Here is a 20,083-nt window from a genome sequence, read left to right on the forward strand (position 1 = left end):
AGGAAACCGGTACAAAAGTATCTATATCCACAGTAAAGTGAGTCCGATATCGACATAACCTGAAAGGCTGCTCAGCAAGGAAGAAGCCACTGCTCCAAAACCACCGTAGAAAAGCCAGACTACGGTTTTGAACTGCACATGGGGACAAAGATCGTACTTTTTGGAGAAATGTCCTCTGGTCTGATGAAACAACAATAGAACTGTTTGGCCATAATGACCATCATTATGTTTGGAGGGAAAAGGGGGAGGCTTGCAAGCCGACGAACACCGTCCCAACCGTGAAGTGCGGGGATGGCAGCATCATGTTGTGGGGGTGCTTTGCTGCAGGAGGGACTGGTGCACTTCACAAAATAGATGGCATTATGAGGTAGGAAAATTATGTGGATATATTGAAGCAACATCTCAAGACATCAGTCAGGAAGTTAAATATTGGTCGCAAATGGTTCTTCCAAATGGACAATGACCCCAAGCATACTTCCGAAGTTGTGGAAAAATGTCTTCAGGACAACAAAGTCAAGGTATTAGAGTGGCCATCACAAAGCTCTGACCTCAATCCCATAGAAATTTGTTGACAGAACTGAAAAAGTGTGTACTAGCACAGAGGCCACTAAACCTGACTCAGTTACACCAGCTCTGTCAGGAGGAATGGGCCAAAATTCACCCAACTTATTGTGGGAAGCTTGTGGAAGGCTACCCTAAATGTTTGACCCAAGTTAAACAATTTAAAGGCAATGCTACCAAATACTAATTGAGTGTATGTAAACTTCTGACCCACTGGGAATGTGATGAAGGAAATAAAAGCTGAAATAAATTATTCTCTCTACTATTATTCTGACATTTCACATTCTTAAAATAAAGTGGTGATCCTAACTGACCTAAGACAGTGTAATTATACTAAGATTTAATGTCAGGAATTGTGAAAAACTGAGTTTAAATGTATTTGGCTAAGGTGTATAATCTTCCGACTTCAACTGTATATACCGTATTCTTTTCTACTGTATTTTAGTCAATGCCACTCCGACTTTGCTCATCCTAATATTGATATACTTCTCTATTCCATTATTTTCCTTCTAGATTTGTGTATTGCTGTGAACTGTTAGATACTACTGCCCTGTTGGAGCTAGGAACACAAGCATTTAGTTAGATACTACTGCCCTGTTGGAGCTAGGAACACAAGCATTTAGTTAGATACTACTGCCCTGTTGGAGCTAGGAACACAAGCATTTAGTTAGATACTACTGCCCTGTTGGAGCTAGGAACACAAGCATTTAGTTAGATACTACTGCCCTGTTGGAGCTAGGAACACAAGCATTTAGTTAGATACTACTGCCCTGTTGGAGCTAGGAACACAAGCATTTAGTTAGATACTACTGCCCTGTTGGAGCTAGGAACACAAGCATTTAGTTAGATACTACTGCCCTGTTGGAGCTAGGAACACAAGCATTTAGTTAGATACTACTGGCCTGTTGGAGCTAGGAACACAAGCATTTAGTTAGATACTACTGCCCTGTTGGAGCTAGGAACACAAGCATTTAGTTAGATACTACTGCCCTGTTGGAGCTAGGAACACAAGCATTTAGTTAGATACTACTGCCCTGTTGGAGCTAGGAACACAAGCATTTAGTTAGATACTACTGCCCTGTTGGAGCTAGGAACACAAGCATTTCACTACACCTGCAATAACATCTGATAAATAGGTGTATGTGACCAATAAAATTGGATTGGATTTGACTAGGAACACCTGGGAGCAACAGGTTACCAAACTTTAGTTCCCTTGAACCTCCACAGGAACCTTCCCCTCTTCCTCCCACTGTTTCAGGAGAGTTAATTTGATTGGAGAGGGGAAGGAGAGGAGAGGATTTTTAAATTTTCTCCTTCCCTCCCTCATCTGTTAGAGGTTGATAAAGACGTGCTGCATTCAGACATGGTCTGGTCTGTTTTGGTCTGTTCTGCTTTGGTCTGTTCTGTTGTGGACTGTTCCTTTCTGTTCTAGTTTGTTGGTCTGTACTGTTCTTGTCTGTTCTGTTCAAGGCTGCTTTATCCCAGTAGACAGAAACCCCCCCTCCCCCCACTCCACTGGTGGTGTGTAAAAAGCCATGGCTGTGTTATCAGTGAGCGAAATGGAGCAGGCTACGGCTTCCTTCTCCCCAGCCATAAGCTAATTATGCACCCTTCATGGAATTGTTCCCCCTCCCCACCCCCCAAAAACTAAAACAGAATAAATTAATTAAACCATAAATAAATTGGGCGTGAAATGCCACAGGGAGATGTGTAGCGGGTTGAGGGGAGGGGGGGGGGGTTGGATGGATGGAAACATTCATTCCTAATTGTTTTGAGGAGAGGAGAGTCTAGCTAAGTCTGTGTGGAGCAGTTTCTTGTAAACCCTTCTGTGAGGTCAAAGGTTTTGACACACCTACTCATCTGAGGGTTTCTTCATTTTTATTATTTTCTACATTGTAGAATAATAGTAAAGATATCATAACTATGAAAAACACAGCTTTGCACCCTCTTGGCATTCTCCCAACCAGCTTCATGAGGAATGCTTTTCCAACAGTCTTGAAGGAGTTCCCACATATGCTGAGCACTTGTTGGCTGCTTTTCCATCACTCTGCAGTCCAACTCATCCCAAACCATCTGAATTGGGTTGAGGTCAGGTGATTGTGGGGACCAGGTTATCTGATGCAGCACTCCATCACTCTCCTTCTTGGTCAAATAGCCCTTAACACAGCCTGGAGGTGTGTTGGGTTATTGTCCTGTTGAAAAAATACAGATTTCGACCGATTTAATGTACATTGCTTGTGTTTCTTGGCCAAAGCAAGTCTCTTCTTCTTATTGGCGTCCTTTAGTAGTGATTTCTTTGTAGCAATTCGACCATGAAGGTCTGATTCATACAGTTTCCTCCACACAGCTGATGTTGAGATTGGAGGTTGACGATTATGATTTTTCAACACTGATAGCGATTATTGAAGGATCAAAAAAATCCGATACGAATTAATCGGCTGATTTTTTTATATATATATATTTGTAATAAGGACAATTACAACAATACTGAAAAAACACTTTTATTTGAACTAAATATAATACATAAATAAAAACAATTTAGTTTCAAATAAATAATGAAACATGTTCAATTTGGTTTAAAAAAGGCAGTTATTATAGTAGTTATTATAGGAATTATAGGACTATTTCTCTCTATACCATTTGTATTTCATACATCTTTGACTATTGGATGTTCTTATAGGCACTATAGTATTGCCAGCCTAATTTCGGGAGTTGATCGGCTTGAAGTCATAAACAGCGCTGTGCTTCAAGCATTGCTAAGAGAGGAAAGTGCTGTTTGAATGTATGCTTACGAGCCTGCTGCTGCCTACCACCCCTCAGTCAGACTACTCCATCAAATATCAAATCATAGACTTAATTATAACATAATAAACACACAGAAATACGAGCCTTAGGTCATTAATATGGTCAAATCCGGAAACTATCATTTTGAAAACAAAACGTTATTCTTTCAGTGTAATATGGAACCGTTCTGTATTTTATCTAACGGGTGTCATCCCTAAGTCTAAATATTGCTGTTACATTACACACCCTTCCACAATTTGGGAAAATCTGCGTTGTCCCCCCTCCCTAATTTGTGCAACAATCTGCAGACTTCAGTGCAGTTACGTGTGCTGGTGCCACTCAGGCAGTTTTAAATTATTGATTGAGGAACTCTATGTAGTTGAATGTGATTTGCTTTTATTAAATATGTTTATTTTGTTATTGTATGCTGAATTATATTGTTTCATACACATATGTGTATGTTTTATTATTCTGGTCTTTATTGTAATATATACAGGGCTCTCTTGTGAAATAGATTTTTAATCTCAATGTTTAAATAAAGGTTCAATCAAATAAAAGAGGTGGAAACTAGTACTAGTCACACTGTCTGTCTCTTGCCATTCAACGATGCTCAACGAACCCAAAGGGGTGGTGACACGAACCGTTACACTTCAGACACTGTTATTCTGTAGATACATTAACTTGGCACAGTCTGGTGAAGTCGGAACACGCTTGTTCCATAATGTCTTTGTTCATTCACTCAGTGCATTGAACGTTTTATGTCTCTTGCTCGTTAAAAATGTGTTTTTGTCTAACAGTTGGTTTTACAACATAGCGAACCAGGTTAGCAAGCATGGTGTTTTTTCTTTTGACTGCGCACAGGTCCCGCAAGCAAGCAATGACGTTGTCTTACCTAGGTGCTTTGTGTGCAACCCGCACGCCTGCTTCTTTTTACTTGTGGATGGCGACTTCTGGAACACGCTAAAAAGTAACTTGACACTGTGTTGATCAGTCAGCACAAAGTTGAATCATAATGACAAGAAGAAAATTGCATAATTAATGCATAAGTTTAGCGCTAGGAATTGCTCTGGATCTTCTAACAGCGACACGTCTGTTCTGGTGTGTGCATGTATTATAAATTAGCAGCATGGCATTTTTCACAAAGTTCCCAAAGTCTGGCTATAATAGCAGCCAAGGACGTCCACTATCTTATTTGTTTGGGCTCTGATTACACACAAGTTTCCCAGTCAGCAGTGTACGCAGATGATTTCAGCCATATGCGGTCTAAGATTTGGCTGAAAAGTTGTTAGCATTGACAGAAATGCTACAAAAAGGTAGCATATCATTGGTTTTTATTGGACAGAAATGTGCACGTGAGCGGTAAAAGTGTGAATTTAATCAAAACTGTTGCACATACAAACGTATTTAGTCTAAATGGATCTAAGTGTAATGGTCCCCTTATTGATGCTGTAGCCTCATTTTAATCCAACGTCTAGAATTTGAGCTAGGTTTGACATTTCTGACGTCCCTAATGCTAACCACCCTGAGGCGAAGAGTGTGTTGTGTACCTCCAATCAAGTTCATTTGTGAATTTTCATCGACATTGGTGCCATAGTGGCTTAGATATGAATTTAAGATTGAGCTTCAACCAATGCATACTATAGTTGCTTATGTAAAGGCTGTCATGTCACTATTGTGTATTGACTTCAGAGGTGGAAATGGCATTATGAATGTTATGTATTGATGAATGATGATATATCACTGTGGTACAGGCCATCAGTGGGCTTTGTTCACTGTGGTTGAAACATGATCATTCTGGCTCAGCTGATTTACATATTCAGAATTTCCAACCGCAGATGGACAATCAGGTTCTGCACTATTCTATATTCTGTTCTAATTTCATGATATTGCGCCAAATATGTGTGATCAATTTAAAAGGTTTTAAAGTCCACAAATGGAAGTTTTCCTTTGTTTGATATTTACTTCCTGTCAAGTCTTATGATAGTGATTCTAGTGGACGCCATCCGTAGATAGCCTGTTGATATGCTCTGTGTCTGTGATCTCTCCCCAGCTCTCCTCTTGCTCTATGATGTCACTAACAAGGCCTCCTTTGACAACATCAAGGTAAGACTTGGTCCGGTGTCAAGTCCCGTCTGTGGGACAGATCTTTATCACTGTATAAAGGTTCTCCTTTTCTTAATCTTTCCCACCTCTATATATCTTGCATTGTCTAACCTGCGTCATCTATGGAACGCCGTTTGGGTCTTGGCAAAGTTCCATAGTCATCCCTCCATTCTCTTCACGTCCTTTATTTCTCTTCCATTGACCTCTATGTCATCCCTCTTACCGTCTCCTTCCATGTCTCCCTTGCCGTCCATCCTATTCAATCCCTTCCTCCTTCCTCCATTTCTGCCTCATCTAAGTGCCGCGGCCTCTTTCTCCCTCTGTTTCTTTCCACCCTGTGTGATGTGAGGTGACGTGTGACGAGCTGGTACCATTAGTTGTGGAGAAGAACGTTATGATGGCTCTGTCTTGTTTTTGTATTCTACCGTTTTGAAATCGAGCCCATTGTGAGGTCAGAGTTGGATCTGATGATTATGATGATGATGAATGGAGTGTGTAGATGCAGATCACAGGTAATTATTTTCCAAAATGTTGGAACAGATCTGTCAGGACACTAAATGTTGTCATCTCTCCGCTGTCGCAGACTGCTCTCTAATGAGACTGTGATCTGGAGGCCATTTCAGCCCCTCAGTCTTCTCCACAGCTATGTTAGTCCTTTGATGAACCTTAAAGGGCAAGAAGTCTTCGCGACAGGGGGGTTTAAAGAGACGTGGGCTGTTAAATTGCCTCAAATGGTGTGTAGTCATCAAAGAGAAGCTATGTCGTGTCGCTGCAGAGCCGTCTGTTTCCACTTGTGGAACTGCAGCTGGTTCTCATACAGGAGATACGCAGGGCCCTAGAAAGCAGAGACAGTGTGATTACTCTCACATACTTTAACTTAATCGGATCAACAGCGCAGGTTACTTACTCTCAATTCGGCTGGCGTTGATGAAGACCCTAATAATGGTTGGCTACTTATGCAGCGCATTCCACCAGGTTATATAAAGGGGAAAGCATCACATTCACCACAAATGTGTAGCACTCGTTTATTAATGTGTAAACTTGTTCCGTAGAGGTCAGTATTACTATGAAATGAATTCGTATACGTTTGTATTTTTCCTTCAAATGTAAACGGTTGACATGTTTTGTGTTGCGGTACAGTACCAGTTAAACGTTTGGACACACCTACTCATTCAAGGTTGTTTTTTTTGCAGAATTCTTTTCTACATTGTAGAATAATAGTGAAGACATCAAAACTATGAAATAACACTTATGGAGTCATGTAGGTCGGGTGATTGTGGAGGCCAGGTCATCTGATGCATCCTTCTTGGTCAAATAGTCCTTACACAGCCTGGAGGTGTGTTGGGTCATTGTCCTGTTGAAAAACAAATGATAGTCCCACTAAGCACAAACCAGATAGGATGGAGTATCACTGCAGAATGCTCTGGTAGCCATGCTGGTTAAGTGTGCCTTGAATTCTAAATAAATCACAGACCAGAAAAGCACCCCCTATTCTATGCTTCATGGTGGGAACCACACTTGCAGAGATAATCCATTCATCTACTCTGCGTCTCACAAAGACACGGCGGTTGGAACCAAAAACCTCAAATTTGGACTCGTCAGACCAAAGGACAGATTTCCACCGGTCTAATGTCCATTGCTCGTGTTTCTTGGCCTAAGCAAATCTCCTCTTCTTATTGTTGTCCTTTAGTAGTGGTTTCTTTGCAGCAATTCGACCATGGAGGCCTGATTCATGCAGTCTCCTTTGAACCGTTGATGTTGAGATGTGTCTATTACTTGAACTCTGTGAGGCATTTATTTGGGCTGCAATTTCTGAGGCTGGTAGCTCTAATGAACTTCTCCTCTGCAGCAGAGGTAACTCTGGGTCTTCCTTTCCTGTGGCGGTCCTCATGAGAGCCAGTTTCATCACAGCGCTTGATGGTTTTTGCGACTGCACTTGAAACTTTTAAAGTTCTTGACATTTTCCAGGCTGACTGGCCTTCATGTCTTAAAGTAATGATGGACTGTCATTTCACTTTGCTTATTTGAGCTGTTATTGCCATATAATGGAATTGGTCTGTTACCAAATGGGGCTATCTTCTGTATACCACCCCTACCTTTTCCCAACACAACTGATTGGCTCAAACGCATTAAGAAGGAAAGAAATTCCACAAATGAACTTTTAACAAGGCCTTCCAGGTGACTACCTCATGAAGCTGGTTGAGAGAATGCCAAGTGTGTGCAAAGCTGTCATCAAGAAAAAGTGTAGCTGCTTCGAAGAATCTCAAATCTCAAATATGTTTTGATTTGTTTCATAGTTTTTGGTTACTACGTGATTCCATACAAGTCATTTCGTAGTTCTGATGTCTTCACATTTATTCTCCAATGTGGAAAATAGACAGAATAAAGGAAAAGTCTTGAATGAGTAGGTGTGTCCAAACTTTTGACTGGTACTTGTATCTATTTTTCCTTTTCACTGTAAACTCTCTCCTCCTTCTCATTCATAGACAATACATCACTATTTCTGTTTGTTTCCTATCTGTCCGTGCTGCAGATTACAGTATGATAATGAACCGTTCCCATTTGAATTTGGTGGATCCCAACCTGCTTATCTCTCCCATGCACATTATGCCCATCTACATCCTCAACATGGAGATTCAACCACATACTGGAGTATAGTTCGTGGCAGCATTTACATTTCAAGCAGGTGCTGTTCCATGCTTCAGAGGCATGTGTGTTGAGAGAGACGTGGTGGGGTTTGGTGCAGGTCCACCCGGGGCAGGTTGAGAGAGTACATCTGTTCAGCTATTCTATACGTAGTGGCGCGTACACGCACACGCATGCGTACACGCACACACGCGTTCACACACGTCACAATGCAGGCATATACATGTTAATCAGTGGTAACCACAGTGATTGAAGTGCAGAGAATAAAGGCCATGGTTGGCAGATTGTGTGTGTGTGTGTGTGTGTGTGTGTGTGTGTGTGTGTGTGTGTGTGTGTGTGTGTGTGTGTGTGTGTGTGTGTGTGTGTGTGTGTGTGTGTGTGTGTGTGTGTGTGTGTGTGTGTGTGTGTGTGTGTGTGTGTGTGTGTGTGTGTGTGTGTGTACACTTGCGCATGGCCAAGTGTGTGGGAGTAACCAGCAGAGAGTGCAGCGCATAGTGCCACGAGAGGTTGAAAGCATTTCGGAAAGTAGGACCGAATGCACTTAGTGAGGAACAAACCACCTAGTTTATTACACTAGAATTCTATTGCTTATTACTTTACATCTGCGGGGGAGCTATCCCCAGGGCAACCATCGACTTGTTTTATTCAAATTAGTTTTAGTCGCTTTGGACTTTTTCTTATCATCTGTAACTATTACACTCTAAATGCTTCTACACCTGCATTGCTTGCCGTTTGGGGTTTTTAGCCTGGGTTTCGGTACAGCACTTTGAGATATCAGCTGATGTACGAAGGGCTATATACATGGATTTGATTTGAATGCATCTGGGTCATGGTTCATTTGGATGTTTCATTTTGGTCAGTCAACAGAAAGTCTTTCTCCATTCTACACGATAATTCATGTACATTCTGCAATAGTATGTGCTTTGTAGAGTATGTAATACATATGTTTTCTTTGTGTTACCATGTTCACAACACCATAGCCGTGACGGGTAGCTGGAGCTCAAGGGGTGGGTTCGACAGGGCCACAGAAATCCACCGTCTTTCATCTGTTCTGTTTTTACAAGCACTCCACTCTGCATGACCATCCCTCCATCGCTCTCTTTCCTTCTTCTCTTTCTCTCATCTCTCTCTCTTTCCCTTGTCTCTCTTTCCCTCATCTCTCTAACCTCCAACCTTGGAGAAAAGAATAGATATGTTGAGAGTTGAGTCATCTGTAAAGACGTGAAGGGCCTTCAGAGCTCTGTTAGTTTGAATGGATGGGTTTGAAGAGGGACCTTAGCAAGACTGTCGGGAGATTGGAGACTGTCACTAGCTTGACCTGGTTTTCACCCACACAATTTTGTGAATTTGTGTTAGTGTGTTTTTTTAACTGTACCACAATATTAGGTTCAAGAGAGCCACAGTGTGTCACGCCGGACTAGGTGTGTGAGGAGGAATCGGGCGCAGAGAGCAGAGAGTTCCACAGGGAAATGTACACTTTAATGCAGCACATAAGCCAGGCCCACAACACAGGGCACGGAAATAAATGGACCACCAAAACACTGGGTACCAAGTCTAGAACACGAACACACCTAAATAACGCACACAAGAATAATCCTGCACAAAACAAGGGCGAGGTAAACGTACTTTAAATAAGGAAGCCCATCAAGCACACAAACAGACACAGGTGCAACTAATAAGACAACACAAACAGACAACGAAAAAGGGATCGGTGGCGGCTAGTAGGCCGGTGACGACGACCGCCGAGCACCGCCCGAACAGGCAGGGGAGCCACCTTCGGAGGAAGTCGTGACACAGTGCATCTAAACAATATTTTACACTCAAAATAAGGAGTGGTAAAGAGAAAGACGGGAGTATAGGGAGAGGAATAGAGGGGAAGGGGTATAGGGAGAGGAATAGAGGGGAAGGGGTATAGGGAGAGGAATAGAGGGGAAGGGGTGTAGGGAGAGGAATAGAGGGGAAGGGGTGTAGGGAGAGGAATAGAGGGAAGGGGCATAGGGAGAGGGAGCTCATAGGGAGAGGAATAGAGGGGAAGGGGTATAGGGAGAGGAATAGAGGGGAAGGGGTATAGGGAGAGGAATAGAGGGGAAGGGGTATAGGGAGAGGAATAGAGGGAAGGGGTGTAGGGAGAGGAATAGAGGGGAAGGGGTATAGGAGAGGAATAGAGGGGAAGGGGTATAGGGAGAGGAATAGAGGGGACGGGGTGTAGGGAGAGGAATAGAGGGACGGGGTATAGGAGAGGAATAGAGGGGAAGGGGTGTAGGGAGAGGAATAGAGGGGAAGGGGTATAGGAGAGGAATAGAGGGGAAGGGGTGTAGGGAGAGGAATAGAGGGAAGGGGTATAGGGAGAGGAATTCATAGGGAGAGGAATAGAGGGGAAGGGGTATAGGGAGAGGAATAGAGGGAAGGGGTATAGGAGAGGAATAGAGGGAAGGGGTATAGGAGAGGAATAGAGGGGAAGGGGTATAGGGAGAGGAATAGAGGGGAAGGGGTGTAGGGAGAGGAATAGAGGGGAAGGGGTATAGGAGAGGAATAGAGGGGAAGGGGTCATAGGGAGAGGAATAGAGGGGAAGGGGTATAGGGAGAGGAATAGAGGGGAAGGGGTATAGGGAGAGGAATAGAGGGGAAGGGGTATAGGGAGAGGAATAGAGGGGAAGGGGTATAGGGAGAGGAATAGAGGGGAAGGGGTGTAGGGAGAGGAATAGAGGGGAAGGGGTGTAGGGAGAGGAATAGAGGGGAAGGGGTGTAGGGAGAGGAATAGAGGGGAAGGGGTGTAGGGAGAGGAATAGAGGGGAAGGGGTATAGGGAGAGGAATAGAGGGGAAGGGGTATAGGGAGAGGAATAGAGGGGAAGGGGTGTAGGGAGAGGAATAGAGGGGAAGGGGTGTAGGGAGAGGAATAGAGGGGAAGGGGTATAGGGAGAGGAATAGAGGGAAGGGGATAGGAGAGGAATAGAGGGGAAGGGGTATAGGGAGAGGAATAGAGGGGAAGGGGTATAGGGAGAGGAATAGAGGGGAAGGGGTATAGGAGGAATAGAGGAATAGGGAGGAAGGAAGGGGTATAGGGAGAGGAATAGAGGGGAAGGGGTATAGGAGAGGAATAGAGGGAAGGGGTATAGGAGAGGAATAGAGGGGAAGGGGTATAGGAGAGGAATAGAGGGGAAGGGGTATAGGGAGAGGAATAGAGGGGAAGGGGTATAGGGAGAGGAATAGAGGGGAAGGGGTATAGGGAGAGGAATAGAGGGAAGGGGTTAGGAGAGGAATAGAGGGGAAGGGGTATAGGAGAGGAATAGAGGGGAAGGGTGTAGGGAGAGGAATAGAGGGGAAGGGGGTGTAGGGAGAGGAATAGAGGGAAGGGGGAAGGGGTTTAGGGAGAGGAATAGAGGGAAGGGGTATAGGGAGAGGAATAGAGGGAAGGGGCATAGGGAGAGGAATAGAGGGAAGGGGCATAGGGAGAGGAATAGAGGGGAACATAGGAGAGGAATAGAGGGGAAGGGGTATAGGGAGAGGAATAGAGGGGAAGGGGTATAGGGAGAGGAATAGAGGGGAAGGGGTATAGGGAGAGGAATAGAGGGGAAGGGGTATAGGGAGAGGAATAGAGGGGAAGGGGTATAGGGAGAGGAATAGAGGGGAAGGGTATAGGAGAGGAATAGAGGGGAAGGGGTATAGGGAGAGGAATAGAGGGGAACATAGGGAGAGGAATAGAGGGAAGGGGTATAGGGAGAGGAATAGAGGGAACATAGGGAGAGGAATAGAGGGGAACATAGGGAGAGGAATAGAGGGGAAGGGGTGTAGGGAGAGGAATAGAGGGGAAGGGGTATAGGGAGAGGAATAGAGGGGAAGGGGTATAGGGAGAGGAATAGAGGGGAACATAGGGAGAGGAATAGAGGGGAAGGGGTATAGGGAGAGGAATAGAGGGGAAGGGTGTAGGGGAGAGGAATAGAGGGGAAGGGGTATAGGGAGAGGAATAGAGGGGAAGGGGGTAGGGAGAGGAATAGAGGGGAAGGGGTATAGGAGAGGAATAGAGGGGAAGGGGGTGTAGGGAGAGGAATAGAGGGGAAGGGGTATAGGGAGAGGAATAGAGGGGAAGGGGTATAGGGAGAGGAATAGAGGGGAAGGGGTATAGGGAGAGGAATAGAGGGGAAGGGGTATAGGGAGAGGAATAGAGGGGAAGGGGCATAGGGAGGGAATAGAGGAAATAGGGAGAGGAATAGAGGGGAAGGGGTATAGGAGAGGAGAGGGGAATAGAGAGGAATAGAGGGGAAGGGGTATAGGGAGAGGAATAGAGGGGAAGGGGTATAGGGAGAGGAATAGAGGGGAAGGGGTATAGGGAGAGGAATAGAGGGGAAGGGGTGTAGGGAGAGGAATAGAGGGGAAGGGGTATAGGGAGGAATAGAGGGGAAGGGGGAGAGGAATAGGGGAATAGGGAGAGGAATAGAGGGGAAGGGGTATAGGGAGAGGAATAGAGGGGGGTATAGGGAGAGGAATAGAGGGGAAGGGGTAGGGAGAGGAATAGAGGGGAAGGGATGTAGGGAGAGGAATAGAGGGGAAGGGGTATAGGGAGAGGAATAGAGGGGAAGGGGTATAGGGAGAGGAAGGGAGAGGAATAGAGGGGAAGGGGTATAGGGAGAGGAATAGAGGGAAGGGGTATAGGGAGAGGAATAGAGGGGAAGGGGTGTAGGGGAGGAGAGGAATAGGGAGAGGGAAGGAAGGGGTATAGGGAGAGGAATAGAGGGAAATAGGGAGAGGAAAGAGGGGAAGGGGGTAGGGAGAGGAATAGGGAAGGGGAATAGGGAGAGGAATAGAGGGGGAAGGGGAGGAATAGAGGGGAGAGGAATAGAGGGGGGGAAGGGGAGGAATAGAGGGGAAGGGGGAGAGGAATAGAGGGGAAGGGGATAGGGAGAGGAATAGAGGGGAAGGGGTATAGGGAGAGGAATAGAGGGGAAGGGGTATAGGGAGAGGAATAGAGGGGAAGGGGTATAGGGGGAGAGGGGAAGGTGTAGGGAGAGGAATAGAGGGAAGGGGGTAGGGAGAGGAATAGAGGGGAAGGGGTGTAGGGAGAGGAATAGAGGGGAAGGGGTATAGGGAGAGGAATAGAGGGGAAGGGGTATAGGGAGAGGAATAGAGGGAAGGGGTATAGGGAGAGGAATAGAGGGGAAGGGGAAGGGGGAATAGAGGGGAAGGGGTATAGGGAGAGGAATAGAGGGGAAGGGGTATAGGAGAGGAATAGAGGGGAAGGGGTATAGGGAGAGGAATAGAGGGGAAGGGGTATAGGGAGAGGAATAGAGGGGAAGGGGTATAGGGAGGGAGAGGAATAGGGAGAGGGAAGGGGGTATAGGGAGAGGAGAGGGGAAATAGGGAGAGGAATAGGGAAAGAGGAATAGGGGAATAGAGGGGAAGGGGTATAGGGAGAGGAATAGAGGGGAAGGGGTGTAGGGAGAGGAATAGAGGGGAAGGGGTATAGGGAGAGGAATAGAGGGGAAGGGGTGTAGGGAGAGGAATAGAGGGGAAGGGAGATAGGGGTATAGGGTGAGGAATAGAGGGGGAGGGAGAAGAGAGAGAATTACAGGACAAAACAGACAGACTATTGGAGATTTAAATCATTTCTCACTTCATAGTTATTCTTCAGATGTTAATGTGAGACCTGTGCCCTGTGGTGTGTCTGGTCTAAGACAGACGGAGACTGGGGGCAGTCGTGTGGGAAGCCTGATTTGAAAGAAACTTCCCTGCTGAGCTTGTTATTGGCTGATGGGTCATTTGTTGCCCCTGCTCCCTCTGTTGCGATGATTATACACACACACACACACACACACACACACACACACACACACACACACACACACACACACACACACACACACACACACACACACACACACACACACACACACACACACACACACACACACCAGCTTGCACACCAGCTTGCACGGCGGCAGGTAGCCTAGCGGTTAAGAGAATTGGGCCAGTAGCCAGAATGTCGCTGGTTTGAATCCCCGAGCAGGCAAGGTGGAAGAATCTGTCGTTCTGCCCTTGAACAAGGCAGTAAAACCACAACAGCAACTGCTCCCCGGGGGCCGATGACGTGGACTATTCCCTAGGTATTCCAATCAAGGTTGCGCTCAGTATTCCAATCAAGGTTGCGCTAGGTATTCCAATCAAGGTTTCTCTAGGTATTCCAATCAAGGTTTCTCTAGGTATTCCAATCAAGGTTTCTCTAGGTATTCCAATCAAGGTTGCGCTAGGTATTCCAATCAAGGTTGCGCTAGATATTCCAATCAAGGTTGCGCTAGGTATTCCAATCAAGGTTGCGCTAGGTATTCCAATCAAGGTTTCTCTAGGTATTCCAATCAAGGTTTCTCTAGGTATTCCAATCAAGGTTTCTCTAGGTATTCCAATCAAGGTTTCTCTAGGTATTCCAATCAAGGTTGCGCTAGGTATTCCAATCAAGGTTGCGCTAGGTATTCCAATCAAGGTTGCGCTAGGTATTCCAATCAAGGTTTCTCTAGGTATTCCAATCAAGGTTTCTCTAGGTATTCCAATCAAGGTTGCGCTAGGTATTCCAATCAAGGTTGCGCTAGGTATTCCAATCAAGGTTGCGCTAGGTATTCCAATCAAGGTTTCTCTAGGTATTCCAATCAAGGTTGCGCTAGGTATTCCAATCAAGGTTGCGCTAGGTATTCCAATCAAGGTTTCTCTAGGTATTCCAATCAAGGTTTCGCTAGGTATTCCAATCAAGGTTGCGCTAGGTATTCCAATCAAGGTTTTCTAAGTATTCCAATCAAGGGTATTCCAATCAAGGTTTCTCTAGGTATTCCAATCAAGGTTTCTCTAGGTATTCCTATCAAGGTTTCTCTAGGTATTCCAATCAAGGTTGCGCTAGGTATTCCAATCAAGGTTGCGCTAGGTATTCCAATCAAGGTTGCGCTAGGTATTCCAATCAAGGTTGCGCTAGGTATTCCAATCAAGGTTTCTCTAGGTATTCCAATCAAGGTTGCGCTAGGTATTCCAATCAAGGTTGCGCTAGGTATTCCAATCAAGGTTTCTCTAGGTATTCCAATCAAGGTTTCGCTAGGTATTACAATCAAGGTTTCTCTAGGTATTCCAATCAAGGTGTCTCTAGGTATTCCAATCAAGGTTTCTCTAAGTATTCCAATCAAGGTTTCTCTAAGTATTCCAATCAAGGTTTCTCTAGGTATTCCAATCAAGGTTTCTCTAGGTATTCCAATCAAGGTTTCTCTAAGTATTCCAATCAAGGTTTCTCTAGGTATTCCAATCAAGGTTTCTCTAGGTATTCCAATCAAGGTTTCTCTAGGTATTCCAATCAAGGTTGCGCTAGGTATTTCTGTCTATCAATATTAGTAGGCAGAAATGGTCCATCAGGATGGAAAGGTTGTAATTTGATCAGAACTGACTGTAGAGGTGGGAGTCATTCTGACAGACCCAGTACAGGCCAAAAGGTATTTATCTCAGAAAATACTTTTCAATCTCCATCTTGGCTGCCCTCTCCCTCAGCAAAAATAACAGATGTACCACAGATATACCAGTCTGATATCAACTGTCTCCCCAGAGCTGAGATTCAATCTTCTCCCCTGGATCTCACCATCTCTCTCTCTATACACAGCGATCTACACAGTGTACAAAACATTAGGAACACCTGCTCTTTCCATGACATAGGCTGGCAAGTTGAATCCAGCTGAAAGCTATGATCCCTTATTGATGTCACTTGTTAAATCCACTCAATCAGTGTAGATGAAGGGGAGGAGACGGGTTAAAGAAGGATTTTTAAGCCTCGATACAATTGAGACATGGATTGTTTTTGTGTGCCATTCAAAGGGTGAATGGGCAAGACAAAATATTTAAGTGTATTTGAACGGGGTATGGTAGTAGGTGCCAGGCACACCAGTTTGAGTGTCTCAAGAACTGCAATGCTGCTGGGTTCTTCATGCTCAACAGTTTCCCGTGTGTATCAGGAATGGTCCACCACCTAAAGGACATCTAGCCAACTTCACACAGTTGTGGGAAGCTCTGGAGTCAACATGGGCCAGGATCCCTATGGAATGCTTTCGACACCTTGTAGAGTCCATGTCCCAACGTATTGATTCTGACCTTAGGGCCCTTTCATGCAGTCAAATGACCTTGTAGCCCCATGGGTGGAATGTTTCATAATAAACATTTATTTCAAAAAACCCGCTGAAAATCTGCTGTTATTGTTCAGTCATCTGTGATGTGTAATATTGGAATGCAAACTCCAAATGTATTACTTTTCAACTCTATATCTGACATGGTAGAGGTCTTTTTATCTGCCCATCCAATCAAATCAAATCATTATCACGTGTGTGAGGTGTATACATTTGTCTCAAACTACACTGTGTGACCCTGATTTAGCACACAGCAGTAAAAGGTTAATTGAAATGAACACAGACATGAAAGCAGCCACATCTACAGCCACTGACACGTTACATGCTCACCTGTTAGAGTCACCCCTCTGTTGAGTCTGTTGAAACCAATGACACAGAGAGGTTGTAAAGATATGTCTATTGTCTTGCCTCATATCACCATCCCTGCAGCTGCTGCTCACTATTTATGTGATACACACACACCACACACACACACACAATGCTCACACATCATCATCATTTACATAGCTCCTATTAAAATAGATGGCTAAGCCAGGAACTGAAACCAAAGCAGCACATCAGTAGCTCACAACAAGCTGGGTATCAGCGTGGCTTACCTGCTCTAAGACAGCGTGATTAATGGAGTGACCCAGGGGGTACATTTTCAAAGTGCCCAAAGTCATAAATAAGATTTAGTGTGGTAGCCTGTGTGTGATGAAATGTACTGTTTAGTGTGGTAGATGCTGCAAGGCTCCGTAAGGATATTTGTTATTTTGCATAAGAAAAGACATCAGCAACTCAAAATGCGCAAATATCCCTAATAGGAAATGGTTTATGTGATAAGCTACAGTGCCTTGCGAAAGTATTCAGCCCCCTTGAACTTTGCAACCTTTTGCCACATTTCAGGCTTCAAACAAAGATATAAAACTGTATTTTTTTGTGAGGAATCAACAACAAGTGGGACACAATCATGAAGTGGAACGACATTTATTGGATATTTCAAACTTTTTTAACAAATCAAAAACTGAAAAATTGGGCGTGCAAAATTATTCAGCCCCTTTACTTTCAGTGCAGCAAACTCTCTCCAGAAGTTCAGTGAGGATCTCTGAATGATCCAATGTTGACCTAAATGACTAATGATGATAAATACAATCCACCTGTGTGTAATCAAGTCTCCGTATAAATGCACCTGCACTGTGATAGTCTCAGAGGTCCGTTAAAAGCGCAGAGAGCATCATGAAGAACAAGGAACACACCAGGCAGGTCCGAGATACTGTTGTGAAGAAGTTTAAAGCCGGATTTGGATACAAAAAGATTTCCCAAGCTTTAAACATCCCAAGGAGCACTGTGCAAGCGATAATATTGAAATGGAAGGAGTATCAGACCACTGCAAATCTACCAAGACCTGGCCGTCCCTCTAAACTTTCAGCTCATACAAGGAGAAGACTGATCAGAGATGCAACCAAGAGGCCCATGATCACTCTGGATGAACTGCAGAGATCTACAGCTGAGGTGGGAGACTCTGTCCATAGGACAACATTCAGTTGTATATTGCACAAATCTGGCCTTTATGGAAGAGTGGCAAGAAGAAAGCCATTTCTTAAAGATATCCAAATCAAATCAAATCAAATTGTATTTGTCACATACACATGGTTAGCAGATGTTAATGCGAGTGTAGCGAAATGCTTGTGCTTCTAGTTCCGACAATGCAGTGAACCAACAAGTAATCTAACTAACAATTCCAAAACTACTGTCTTATACACAGTGTAAGGGGATAAAGAATATGTACATAAGGATATATGAATGAGTGATGGTACAGGGCAGCATACAGTAGATGGTATCGAGTACAGTATATACATATGAGATGAGTATGTAGACAAAGTAAACAAAGTGGCATAGTTAAAGTGGCTAGTGATAAATGTATTACATAAGGATGCAGTCGATGATATAGAGTACAGTATATACGTATGCATATGAGATGAATAATGTAGGGTAAGTAACATTATATAAGGTAGCATTGTTTAAAGTGGCTGGTGATACATGTATTACATAAGGATGCAGTCGATGATATAGAGTACAGTATATATGTATGCATATGAGATGAATAATGTAGGGTAAGTAACATTATATAAGGTAGCATTGTTTAAAGTGGCTAGTGATATATTTACATTATTTACCATCAATTCCCATTATTAAAGTGGCTGGAGTTGGGTCAGTGTCAATGACAGTGTGTTGGCAGCAGCCACTCAATGTTAGTGGTGGCTGTTTAACAGTCTGATGGCCTTGAGATAGAAGCTGTTTTTCAGTCTCTCGGTCCCAGCTTTGATGCACCTGTACTGACCTCGCCTTCTGGATGATAGCGGGGTGAACAGGCAGTGGCTCGGGTGGTTGATGTCCTTGATGATCTTTATGGCCTTCCTGTAACATCGGGTGGTGTAGGTGTCCTGGAGGGCAGGTAGTTTGCCCCCGGTGATGCGTTGTGCAGACCTCACTACCCTCTGGAGAGCCTTACGGTTGAGGGCGGAGCAGTTGCCGTACCAGGCGGTGATACAGCCCGCCAGGATGCTCTCGATTGTGCATCTGTAGAAGTTTGTGAGTGCTTTTGGTGACAAGCCGAATTTCTTCAGCCTCCTGAGGTTGAAGAGGCGCTGCTGCGCCTTCTTCACGACGCTGTCAGTGTGAGTGGACCAATTCAGTTTGTCTGTGATGTGTACGCCGAGGAACTTAAAACTTGCTACCCTCTCCACTACTGTTCCATCGATGTGGATAGGGGGGTGTTCCCTCTGCTGTTTTCTGAAGTCCACAATCATCTCCTCAGTTTTGTTGACATTGAGTGTGAGGTTATTTTCCTGACACCACACTCCGAGGGCCCTCACCTCCTCTCTGTAGGCCGTCTCGTCGTTGTTGGTAATCAAGCCTACCACTGTTGTGTCGTCCGCAAACTTGATGATTGAGTTGGAGGCGTGCGTGGCCACGCAGTCGTGGGTGAACAGGGAGTACAGGAGAGGGCTCAGAATGCACCCTTGTGGGGCCCCTGTGTTGAGGATCAGCGGGGAGGAGATGTTGTTGCCTACCCTCACCACCTGGGGGCGGCCCGTCAGGAAGTCCAGTACCCAGTTGCACAGGGCGGGGTCGAGACCCAGGGTCTCGAGCTTGATGACGAGCTTGGAGGGTACTATGGTGTTGAATGCCGAGCTGTAGTCGATGAACAGCATTCTCACATAGGTATTCCTCTTGTCCAGGTGGGTTAGGGCAGTGTGCAGTATAGTTGAGATTGCGTCATCTGTGGACCTATTTGGGCGGTAAGCAAATTGGAGTGGGTCTAGGGTGTCAGGTAGGGTGGAGGTGATATGGTCCTTGACTAGTCTCTCAAAGCACTTCATGATGACGGAAGTGAGTGCTACGGGGCGGTAGTAGTTTAGCTCAGTTACCTTAGCTTTCTTGGGAACAGGAACAATGGTGGCCCTCTTGAAGCATGTGGGAACAGCAGACTGGTATAGGGATTGATTGAATATGTCCGTAAACACACCGGCCAGCTGGTCTGCGCATGCTCTGAGGGCGCGGCTGGGGATGCCGTCTGGACCTGCAGCCTTGCGAGGGTTAACACGTTTAAATGTCTTACTCACCTCGGCTGCAGTGAAGGAGACACCGCATGTGGTCCTTCTGTGGCTCAGTTGGTAGAGCATGGCGCTTGTAACGCCAGGGTAGTGGGTTCGATTCCCGGGACCACCCATACGTAAAATGTATGCACACATGACTGTAAGTCGCTTTGGATAAAAGCGTCAGCTAAATGGCATATATTATTATTATTATTATGTTTTCGTTGCAGGCCGTGTCAGTGGCACTGTATTGTCCTCAAAGCGGGCAAAAA

At 44.9% G+C, this 20,083-nt stretch overlaps 1 protein-coding gene across 3 annotated transcripts in view; it reads left to right on the top strand.

Moving 5' to 3' along the window:
- The window catches only part of LOC118367505 (ras-related protein Rab-26), a 139,243-nt gene that overhangs the window by 76,914 nt on the left and 42,246 nt on the right, over window positions 1-20,083 (top strand). For all 3 annotated transcript variants that reach the window (XM_052490737.1, XM_035751048.2, XM_035751059.2), the window contains one exon: window positions 5,396-5,448. In XM_052490737.1, the coding sequence (XP_052346697.1) occupies window positions 5,396-5,448 (53 nt within the window). The remainder of the gene's footprint in view (window positions 1-5,395; window positions 5,449-20,083) is intronic.

This window comes from Oncorhynchus keta, chromosome 3 (assembly GCF_023373465.1).
Source record: "Oncorhynchus keta strain PuntledgeMale-10-30-2019 chromosome 3, Oket_V2, whole genome shotgun sequence".
Taxonomy (NCBI): domain Eukaryota; kingdom Metazoa; phylum Chordata; class Actinopteri; order Salmoniformes; family Salmonidae; genus Oncorhynchus; species Oncorhynchus keta.